At 32.5% G+C, this 12,184-nt stretch overlaps 1 protein-coding gene across 2 annotated transcripts; it reads left to right on the forward strand.

Moving 5' to 3' along the window:
• The first annotated feature begins 7,078 nt into the window (after positions 1–7,078).
• LOC123268697 (coiled-coil domain-containing protein 25) lies at positions 7,079–9,820 on the forward strand. 2 transcript variants are annotated; one of them, XM_044734024.1, is made up of 6 exons: positions 7,079–7,246; positions 7,371–7,418; positions 7,531–7,622; positions 9,164–9,546; positions 9,630–9,750; positions 9,793–9,820. In XM_044734024.1, exons 1-5 carry the CDS (start codon positions 7,222–7,224, stop codon positions 9,706–9,708), a joined length of 627 nt encoding a protein of 208 aa, XP_044589959.1. In that variant the 5' UTR covers positions 7,079–7,221; the 3' UTR covers positions 9,709–9,750; positions 9,793–9,820. The 2 variants fall into 2 exon arrangements, with proteins under 2 accessions (XP_044589959.1, XP_044589958.1); XM_044734023.1 differs by lacking the exon at positions 9,793–9,820 and having other exon boundaries at positions 9,630–9,752.
• Positions 9,821–12,184: the final 2,364 nt, after the last annotated feature.

The following is a 12,184-nucleotide window of genomic DNA, read 5'->3' on the forward strand; positions in this document are numbered from 1 at the left end:
TGATGATTATAATTAAATTTTCGAGTTTAATTAATTTAGATTTAAATCGAGCTGGGGGTAAAAATACGTCAAAAAGAACCCGTTACACACTGGTGATAAGAACTCTGACTGGGATCTTGAAGAAGATAATTGGTTTTGAACAGATAGCGGAGAATCTAAAGACTTGAAGCTAGCTATCGACGAATTGTTTGATGAGGCTGATCGTAGAGTGGTTAAACGAAATCTAGAGTTTCTGATTGCTGTTTCTAGCGTATCAATGACTTTGGTTTGTGTTTTCTTTAACAAATACCCAAACTTCTTTTTGCAACAATGTGTTTCTTGTTAACTCTTTATGTAATCTTTTACACAACTTTGATAAAAAGTTTTACCACACTCATCACAGATGTACGGAGTTTTTAATGCTCCTTTACAACGAACACAAATGTCATGTGAAACCGACATACCAGATACACATATTCATAATATCAATAACTTTAATATGTTTTGCAAAATAATTGATTTAAATAATCATAAAAGATCAATGGATTAGAGTGATTAAGTTTAGAGAAATTATGAACACTAGACTAGTATTTGTAAACAAATACTCAAGTTAGTAGCAATGACATGTGACACTGTATTTATACATCCGTAGAGTGAAATGGCAGGACAACACGTTGGCTGAACACGGCGCAACAGAGTAGTTTGCCACAATACGTAACGAACAATACGTAAAGAAAATTTACTACTGTCAAGAACTTAATTTTTTGGAGCAAGAGAGAAATTTTCTCAAAACAAGAAAATTTTCTTGACTTAAATAAATTGTCTTGGATCAAGAAACGTATTTCTTGAAGTAAAGGCATTGATTTGTTGAAATAAGTAAAATTTCTTGTGTCAAAAAAAAAAATTTTTTTCGCCCAAGTAAATAATTATGAAGAAAAATATTTTCTTGGCTCAAGTGAACCTTTCTTTCTGTGTAGCTTATGGAGTAACATATGATTTTATTATGAATGTAAAACTGTTCTCTAGTCATATATAAGTATTAAAGTAAATAATTAAACTAATCTACGTATAACAAAGTAAGATAAAGTGCTTTTTGGAATGGGAATGTAAAATCGTTAAAAACTGTACAACTTGAACTAATAAATATAATAATAATAATAATAATAATAATAATAATAATAATAATAATAATAATAATAATAATAATAATAATAATAATAATAATAAGCTATGCTTGCTACGTGGCCTCCAAGCGGCGCATCGCGGGAAACGCAGACCATAACACCAGGTCTGTAGGCGAACGACGTAGCCGATGCAGTGGGCCAACTACCCACTGCATTGAAATACTGAGTTACAACAAGGCGTAATCTCAGAAGTGCTCCCCACAACCGGTCCTTTTCGGATGAGGACCATTCATCAGGTGGGAGGAGCACGCCGGACCCGATGAACGATGACGACCCTGGCGCTTTAAGGACTTTCTTTAAGTGGACGGAGGAACTACGAGTCGACCTCCTGGTGTGCTACCAACGTAGCGAGCCGGGGGTGAGCGGTTATATGGCCCGGATGCACACTCTTTGGAGTGATATGCATCCGGAGCTAGAGCATTTTACGCCTAAACACCTGCGTAATTATGCCGCTTATCTTCGGCGTAATAGAAGATCGCTTGTGCCGGATAGAAGGCAGTCTAATAGACTTTCCTTTCCGGCGCAATTACACCAAGAGCGACGCCGTTCCTCCTTGGATGACAACAATCCCTTTATAGGACGGCAAGTAAGTATATCTAAAAAGATAACTTACTCCCAACAACAGCTAGAAGCGGTAAATGAAGATCTCCGTGCAAACATCCTGGAGGATTCCACCCTGCTCACTGTGAGCCAGGTTGTGTATGGTGCAGCAGTTTCGGCTTTTCCGAGAGAGAGACATTGTCTCTCGATCGAGGCAAGGTTGAGACAGCGCATCTCACAACTTGGACTCAAAATTGACAGATCCCGGAAACAGGTCTCCCGCATTCAGTGTGTGATTGAGTTTGAAACAACTCAAAGAGCATACACGCCCCGAATTCGGCGCATTGCTGCTGAACTTCGGTGGCGTCATCACACACTGAATAAGAGTACTCTTCTTGTCATCAAGGAAGAGTCTCTCAATAAATTGCGGGCTCTAGTGACTGCCAAAAGTCACTAGAGAAAAGGCTGAAGCGGTTGGTCGACAACTCGTTGTTTCGATCCAGCCCTTCACGCTTTCTGACACCAAAGACCGATGTTACCGGGAATTATCCAACACCTGAGCGGGTGGAAGCTTTTTGGACTGAGTTGTATGGAGATCAACCAAACGTGAACGCCAATACTCCAGCTCTGGACGACTTTAAAGCATTCTGTCGGGAACACCGTAGACAGAATGCTGATGAAGAGAGCCCTGCAGTCAGTGTGAATGAAGTTCGCTCAGCTCTAAATGGCAGCAAAAATTGGGCTGCCCCGGGACCAGATGGCATAAATGTCTTTTGGTGGAAGAAGTTTACTTCTACCCACCTCCATCTGGCCCGTATATTTACATCGTACATTAGAGCTGACGAACCGATTCCAGACTGGCTCGTGGAAGGGCGAACCGTACTGATACCAAAAAAAGGTGACTTGTCTGACCCAAAGAATTACAGGCCTATCACCTGCTTGAATGCGGTTTATAAAATTTTTACAAAAATTTTAAACAACCGTATTTTGCAGGAGATAGAACCTGTATGGCAACAGATATATGAACAGCGTGGCAGCAAAAGAGGCCTGTCAGGTTGCAAAGAGAACTTGATAGTTGATCGATGTGTCACACAAGATGCGATCTACTATCAACGCAACCTGTCAATGGCCTGGATCGACTATCGCAAGGCATTTGACTCAACTTCTCATGAGTTGATTTTATATCTCCTCAAATGCCTGGGGGTCAATCCTGAAATAGTGGAATGCATTCGGCGTACAATGCAGCTCTGGCGAACGCGTTTTCACATTGGAAGTGGAAACGCATTGCACATAACCGGAGTTGTAGAGTACAAACGAGGGGTCTTCCAAGGTGATTCCTTGAGCCCTCTGCTGTTTTGCATCTCACTGCTGCCTATATCTGTTGCTCTCCGTAAAACTCGTGGGTACTCTGTGGGGCCTCCGGGTGATCGAAAATACTCGATTACCCATCTGCTTTATATGGATGACCTGAAGCTGTATAGTGCTGATGAAGATCATCTACAGGCGGCCCTTAACATCGTAGCAGAGTACACGCGGGATGCCGGAATGTCTTTTGGGTTGGACAAGTGTGCGGTCGTACATCTGGCGAGGGGTAAGTGCTCTGTTACGGGTGATGATGTCGAGTTGGTAGATGGGAGCGTTTTAAGACAATTAGACGCCGGAGAGTTGTATAGATATCTAGGAATGGAAGAGCACCGCATGCATGCGGTCTCCGAAGTCCAAGCAACTCTCCGTAGCGAGTATGTTAGGAGACTCCGGAAAATTTGGTCCTCCGAACTTTCCGGCAAAAATAAAGTCTCCGCTACTAACACGCTCGCTGTCCCAGTCTTACTATACTCTTTCGGTGTCTTAAAATGGGCCCGAAAGGATCTGCGAGATCTCGACATCAGAACCCGTAAGACTATCAACATGAACCGGAGCATGCACCCCAATTCATCAGTCGCCAGATTATACCTCTCCCGGTCGATCGGTGGGAGAGGTTTGCAGAGCTTGGAGCGGCTTCACGATCGTTTAGTCCTGGGTTTAACACACGAAGTTGTCAATTTCACTGCAGATGAGGATGACTTTCTTATGCAAATTGTTCATAAACATGAGAATGCGCATAAGGGGTCGTTCTTGTATAAGGCAGCTATATATGCAGCAAGAACCCTTGGTCTTGGAGAGATAAACGCTCTTATGGAACTCCGAAAGGAGGAATTCAAGAGCGTCATCAGGAACGCCGAGGAAAAACTACTCCTAGGCGAACTGATGGACAAGTCCATGCACAGCGTGTTCTTCAAACACGTGCGTGATCATGGCTTGTCCACCCAGCTGACGTTTTCCTTCTTAAAGTCAGCTGGCCTGATGTCCGAGACTGAAGGGTTCATATTTGCCTGCCAAGATGGTGTCATTAACACTCTAGAATACCGTAGCAAGGTGCTCCAGGTGCAGCTTCTGGACACGTCATGTAGGATGTGTAATCAACATCCGGAGACGCTCATGCACCTTTTGTCGGCATGTCCTGTGTTGGCGAGAGGTACATATATCCAGCGTCACAACGCTGCCCTGAGAGTACTGTACTACTATCTTCGTCATTACTACGGTATTGATATGACACCAGTGCTGCCTTATCTACCAGGAGATATTCCCCAAGTTGTTGAGAATGACAGTTGCAAAATTTACTGGAACATGCGATTTGCAACAACCCGGCGGATCGATCACAACAAACCTGATATTGTGCTCTTCGACAAGGCCACTCGTGACATTTATGTCATTGAGTTCTCGGCCCCGGCTGAATACAACATCTCAGCCAAAGAAGAGCACAAAAGACAGATATATCAGGATCTCCTATTTGAAATTGGCAAACTTTACCCAGGTTACCGTGTCAAGCTCGTCGTCCTGATTGTTGGCGTCCTCGGAGGGATGAAACAGTCTTTTGTATCCTCACTTGCCAGAGTTCCAGCTTGCTCATCAAAAGCTGAATTCTTGGCGGTCAGGATGCAAAAGGCTGTCATACTAGGTTCCCTCCGTCTACTTAGGAAAATGACTTTGGCCTGCTGTGATCACTAACCGCCTTGTTGTGCGGAGTGGTCCAGCAGTAATGGATGGAGCTCAGGCTGGGCCCTCGGAGAATCGGACTCCGGGGACAACCCCCCTGAGCATTTAATAACATAATAATAATAATAATAATAATAATAATAATAATCATTTTACTTTACTGACATAAGTTTATTTTTAATAATTATTAAAATACATAAAAATTAAAATTGATTATGAAAATTTAATGAATGAAATAACTAATTAGTTATAATTGATTAAGAGTGTATTCTAGTTGGTAACTTTTGAAAATTCGATTTTTTTTACACTTTTTAAATGTATAATACGTATCTAAGAATTTCTCTCAGATTAAATTTTGGTAAGATTTTTTATGATTTTTTATTTAAAGAAACTTTAACCCATTTTTACGGACGGCCAACACAATTTCTCCGGAACCCGTGAGCCTTCTGAAATTTTAATCACATATGTTACACATAAATACTTACAGAATAGACTACCATCCCGTGCAAAAAAAAATTCTGATTCAAAATGAATTTAAGATTGAAATTCAGATTTTGACACAAATATGAATTAATTTTGAGATCAATCCAAGTTTGAAATTGATTTGTAGATAGAAATTAGCACGCCTGTAGAACTTTCGATCCTGCTTCAGAATTTTAATAAAGACTTAAGAATACTTTATGTGTAAACCCGGGAAAAAATGATCAGGACTGATCAGATCTGTTCATATCTGATCATGGCTGAAATCCGACCTGATCAGGCCTGTTCATGTATGATCAGGCCTGATCAGACCTGTTCATGTCTGAAGTGTTAAATACGCTCAGACCTGATCAAGCCTGTTCATGCCTGCTCATGTCTGTTCATGCCTGTTCATGTCTGAAGCATTAAATACGCTCAGACCTGATCAGATCTGATCAAGCCTGTTCATGTTTGAAGCATTAAATATGCTCAAACCTGATCAGAACTGTCCATGCCTGTTCATGTCTGAAGCGTTAAATACGCTCAGACCTGATCAGACCTGTCCATGTCTGATCATGTCTGATCTAGCCTAAAATAGATAAGGATTAAAACTCTATATATCAGCTGACAAGAACTGTTCATGCATGATTTGCCCTCTTAAATGATATTTTAAGTCTGGAAGAAAAATTTTATCGAAATATAGACTGCAGTTCTATTTTTAAAATTAATACGTTCCGTATGACGCATCAGTTTCTATCCCCCTATAAATTTTAAATGTACAAATTTCATCAAAAATTTCGGCTTATATAAGCATGAACTTTTCATTTTCCATGCCAAAACAATGATTTTTAACAATTAATTTTGACGCAATGACATAAAATTTTTTACTGTGTTCCATTGAATACGCGAAAAATAAGATTATTTAGTAAAAGTTTGAATTTGATAGCATGAAAATACCAAAATATATCAGTTGATATCGATAAGCGATAAGTCCTTTCAAGGTGTCCTTTCTGGTGTCTTTCAAGCTACGCCTTGGTCCATTGCAGTAGTGTCAAAGGCTGCTGAATTGTAGAACACACAAATAATTCTTCATTTCCTATACGTTTTAATTAAAAAAAACTTCAATTTTAAAAAGAAAATAATAAAATTAAAATTACGGAATAAACCTTGAAAAAATTTTTTTTTACTTTACATAGAACCATATGTTAATGGAGCGAAAAAAATACACAGCCGTCCCAAATAAATTACTCTAATATACACAGTAAAAACTTTTGTGTCATCGCGTCAAAAATCTTAGTGTTAAAAATTTTTGTGTTAAATATTTAACACTTTTATGTGTAAATTTAACATTTATTCTGTTAAATCAATACAAAAAAGTGTTAAATATTTAACATAAAAATTTTTAACACAGAATTTTTTGACGCAATGACGCGAAATTTTTTACTGTGTATAATTAATTATTAATAATTAATAAATTGAGTATAGAACTCCGTTAACTATAAGAATAAGTCATCTATAAAATTTAAATTACTTAAAGTAGTTTGAAAGGTACATTAGAGTTAAGATAAGCCATTGGGTCAACAGGTAAAATGTCAGTCTTTTTTTTTTCTTTTATGGACCTGATCGAGTCAGACATGAACAGATCTGATCAGACATGAACATGCCTGGCCAGGTCTGATCAGACCCGGTCATTTTTCATATCTGATCAGGCCTGAAGACTCATGCTTGTTCATATCTGATCAGATCTGATCATTTTTTCCCGGGTTATCAAAATAAATATATAATAAACGCTGATAATATAGATTTCTTCTCTCATAATTTCTTCTTATCTACAATCGATATTGTTTACTTTTTTTTCAGTGCTGTGTAAATGACACATTTCATTTTTATAATTTGTTATTTTTCAAAACAAATTAAATGTGTTTTTAAAATTAAATGCGTAAGGAGTAAACAATAAATTAATGGAAAATTAATTCTCCATACGGAAGGAAGAAATCATTATTTGGAATATAAATTAAAAAACATGGTGTATTATTTTGAAAGTGATGGTAAGGTTATGTTTTATAAAATTATTATTTTTCTATTATATATATTGTATATTGTTGTAAAATTATAATTGGTAATTTTTTAATGTGTTAAAAATTTTTTTAATTACTTTAAATATTCTTTCAGTTGTTCAACCACCTGTGGTTTTGTTTATGGGAGTTGATAAACATGAAAGTAAGTATTGTAATTGTTGAGTATTTTTTTTTATTAAATTATTTTTATCATACTTAAATAAAAATTTTTTTTTTTTATCAATAAAATTTACAATTTTTTTTTTAATTTTCAGATGAAGATTTAATTAAATGGGGATGGCCAGAAGATGTTTGGTTTCATGTCGACAAATTTTCATCAGCTCACGTGTATTTACGTCTTGCTCCGGTAATATTTACTCATTTTAATTAGCTTAATAAAAATTAACTATCTTATAATTTATTTCTTCTTTAGTAATAAAATTATAGCTCATTTCTTCTTTTAAAATTATATTTAAAATTAATAAAAATCTAAATTCAGCAGACACTTGACTATTTATATATTTTAGTTAAAAAATAAATTATTTTACAAAATTGTAATTATAATTTTTCACAATTTCTACATGTTAATTTTTTTGTTAAAAAAAATTATTCTTCATTTTATTATTATCAATAAGTTTGTCTTTTAATTAAAATATATTTAGTAATTTATAAAATTATTAAAAAAATGTCAATTTTTATTATTTATTTATTTCTTCTTAAAAAGAAAAATTTAAAAGAAACTCTCAAAATAATTAAAGTATTTATAACCTAAAAAAATAGTTATAATTGAAGAAGAAAGTACCTATTTAATCTCTTTAAATTATTTATTAAATATTAATAATTAATTAATTAATTATTAATTAACAGGGACAAAGTATTGATGACGTCCCAAGTTTCCCATTCCGTCTTTTAAAATAACATCTAAAATTAATAAAAATCTAAATTCAGCAGACACTTGACTATTTATATATTTTAGTTAAGAAATAAATTATTTTTAGAAAATTGTAATTATAATTTTTGACAATTTCTACGTCAATTTTTTTTTTTGTTGAGAAAATTTTTCTTCATTTTATTATTATCAAAAAGTTTGTTTTTTAATTAAAATATATTTAGTAATTTATAAAATTATTAAAAAATTGTCAATTGCATGCCTTAAGCGCGAAGCGCTCTACTCTCGCTTAAAAATCGTGATTTCGATTAAAACGTGATTTTCATAATTTAAAAAATTATGGATAAAAAGCATATTGAAATAAATAATGGTAACTATAGAACACGTTAAAAAAATTTTCTTATCGATTAAATAAGATTTCTCCGAAAAAACTCGTTTTTCTGATGAATTAAATGAATAAGAGCGCATAAGAATAAGACCACAACTTTGTCAAAAATCACTTTCACGATTTAATTTTTTTTTTGTTTTACTCCTGAGGAAGTTTATCAAAACCCTTGTGAAAATTGCGTGTCAAAATAATTCCGTTTCGATACAGTTAATTTTTTTCGATTGTCAGTTCGGTGACTTTTTCTGCGATTTCGGCAGCCATATATATTATTTTTCATAATCAGAATTGAAATAACTATAAACAAGCAGAAACTATACATACATGATGGTATAATTACTAATTGTTTTATCATCTGTTAAAATTTTTCTTTAGTTCGACCTACAGAGGGGATAATACTACTCGCGGGAAAATTCCAATTAAAAACGAATAATTTTTGTTATGATCTAAAGAATTTATGTATGACATGAGCGCTTAAATTAAGGCATGCTCATTTGGATTTTCCAAACTTTTTTTAATTATTTATTTATTTCTTTCGAGAAGAAAAATAGTTATAATTAAAGAAGAAAATATCTATTTAATTTCTTTAAATTATTTATCAAATATTAATAATTAATTAATTATTAATTAACAGGGACAAAGTATTGATGACGTTCCAAGCTCAGTGTTAGACGACGCGGCCCAGCTAGTGAAAGCGAACAGTATTGAAGGAAACAAAGTAAACGACATTGACGTTGTGTACACAATGTGGGCTAATCTCAAAAAAACTCCTGGTATGGAAGTGGGGCAAGTCGGGTTCCACAAGGAAAAAGAGGTTCGGAAAATTCACGTTCCCAAGCGGATTAACACGATCGTGAATCGGCTCAACAAAACAAAGCGCTCTGAAACCCCAAATTTGAGAGCGCTGCGCGAACAAAGAGACAGAAACGAGCGGGAAGACAAGAAGAAATTGCAGAGAGAGTTGAGGGAGAAGGAAAAAGCTGAGAAGAAACAGCGGGAAGAAGAAGCTGAAATCAAGTAATTTATTTTTAATTTAAATAAATATTATTTATAAGAATATATTACAATTATTATTATAATATTTATGAAAAATTTTTCAGGAGCTACTCTGCGCTGTTCTCTCACAGTAAAATGACGGCGAATACGGAAGCCGGCTATGATTCGGATGATTTTATGTAACATGTTATGGTTACTATTACTCATTTTATTTAAAATTATAAAATTAAGTATAAGATTATACAAGTAAGGAAGTAATAAATAAAAATAAAAATACGTGAGTAAAAATTTCAAATCCTCTATATTGTATATTTACAGTAAAAATACACACTAGACATTTTTTTATTGTTTAAATTTGTGCAGATATGGAAATTTAAATAAATATAAAAACATTTGGTAAGTTACTTTAATAACCCATTTTTAAATTACTCCGTTTTTAATTATTCAAATAACCTGCTTCCATTTTTTACAATTTTATGAATATTAGATAATTAAATTATTTTTAAAAAATTAAAAAATTATTTTTGCATTTCTTTGTTAATATTTCAATTTATCAAAAAAATTTATTAAAAAATAGGAAGCACTTAATTTAAATTTGGCAAATAAATCTTAACCTAATAAACTGGTAATATAATTTTAAAAAATGGATACAATTTTTTTAATAATTACAGCTTGTACTTTTTATCTTTAAATTAAATTTGAGAAAAAATAAAGAAAATAGTACGTCATAAGAATTTGTTTTTTGTAATCAAAATATTGACAATAATTATTTGGACATGTCATAAAATTTTTTGTAAGGGTTATTTTTGTTCTAGTACCAAAAAATCTCAAAACTTTTCGCCACAGTATTACAATAGATTAAAATACATACATTCAATATTTATATATATATATTTTTTTTCAAATATTTAAAATATTAATATTAGTTTTATAAAGAATAACTATTGAGCAAGCTGATTCCTTTTTAAGTATGTATACACCTATATTTATTCATAATATAATTGTATTGTAAAATATTAAATATTAGGCATTAGCGAAGAAGACGGCTTATTCTTCAAAAATAGCAATTCCATTGTTTGCATATTTTAATAATAATAATAATAATAATAATATTTTTTGTTTAAATCAATATTATGTGCAAAAAATCAAAGATAAAAAAAAATTAATTTAAAACTTTTTTTTATAGAGAATTTAATTTTCTACAAAAAAGATTTCTTATAATTTTTTTGTATCTTAAAGTAACAATAATAAGAATAATAATTTTGACTTGAAATTTTATTATTATTTATTAAAGAGAATTTTATTATTTTTTAAGCAAACTTCCCTGATTCAATTTGATGTCGAACTATTCAATTTTTATTTATTAATAATTTCACCACAATATTTCCGGTATAAGCACTCATACCATCCTCGGGTAAATATATAATAAAAAAAATTTTTGATTTTAAGATAATTTTTATAATAATTATAAAAAGATGTAATACCGAAAATATTGTAGTGAAATAATTAATAAATAAAAATTGAATATTTTGATAGCCACGCTTTTTTTAAAAAGTAGTTGGATTTCAGCAGTTACATTTGACTTAACACCAAGTTTGCGGTAATTCTTTACAACACAAAGTTGTAAAAAAATTGACGAACATCTACGTTCACAATTTGAATACATTTAACACCAAACTTTTGGTTAAATTTCCTTTCAACTTTACTACAACTTGAGTAAAACACTGCACGTCTTGCACTGCAAGTCTTGACTTATAGACAACTTAACTAAAACCGTTTGGTTTGAAAACTCTTTCCATCAAGTTGACTACAAATTTCGGCAGTAGATTGAATAAAAGTTTGAGTTAAAGTGGCTATCATGGATAGTTCGTCATCAAATTGGATCGGGGAATTTGGCTTAAAAAAATAATAAAATTTTTTTCAATAAGTAAAATCACCGATGTTCAAAATATATTTTAAAAATTATTATTCTTTTAAAATCAATTTTTCTAAAGACTGGTTTATAATACTTTTTAGATATTTTCGGTTTATTGGCTATCTAGTCTAATACAACAATTTTTTTTCTCTAATTTTTCGTAATATTGTTAGCCTGTATTTCCCTCCACGCACAAACAATTTATCCTCAATTCATATATAAATTTGTCATTCAAGACAAATTTGATTGAAAAATAATTGTGGACAGAGTCTCGGATAGCTTAACAGGTAGAGCCTTTGGCGTGTAATCAAAAGATCCAGGATCGATTCCTGGTCTGGGCCGTCCGAATTATTTTTCAGTCAAATTTATCTTTATTTATTTATTTAATTTAAATGCCAAGACAATGGATGAATGGCAAATGGTACAAAAAAAAACAAGTAAAAAAGTACATATAAGAATGTAAACAGATCTACATAGATAAATTGACAAAGTTATGATTATAACTTTAATGACAAATTTAAATATGAATTGAGGCTAAATTGTTTATGCCTGGAGGGAAATACAAGCTAACAATATTACGAAAAATTAGAGAAAAAAATTGGTGTATTAAACTGAATAGCCAATAAACTGAAAATATCTAAAAATTATTATTATTAATTTTATTGTTAATAAAATTGAATTTTACTTTTTAATAGTAATATTAATACTATTAATTAATTCGAATTATTATTATTATTATTATTT

The sequence above is a fragment of the Cotesia glomerata genome, linkage group LG7, assembly GCF_020080835.1.
Source record: "Cotesia glomerata isolate CgM1 linkage group LG7, MPM_Cglom_v2.3, whole genome shotgun sequence".
Taxonomy (NCBI): Eukaryota; Metazoa; Arthropoda; class Insecta; order Hymenoptera; family Braconidae; genus Cotesia; species Cotesia glomerata.

Excerpts from the sequence above, each read along its gene's own strand:
- LOC123268697 (XM_044734024.1), top strand. The coding sequence starts at position 7,222 with ATGGTGTATTATTTTGAAAGTGATG. Across the intron at positions 7,247-7,370 it reads GTATTATTTTGAAAGTGATG|TTGTTCAACCACCTGTGGTT; the intron begins GTAAGGTTATGT and ends ATATTCTTTCAG. Across the intron at positions 7,623-9,163 it reads TGTATTTACGTCTTGCTCCG|GGACAAAGTATTGATGACGT; the intron begins GTAATATTTACT and ends ATTAATTAACAG.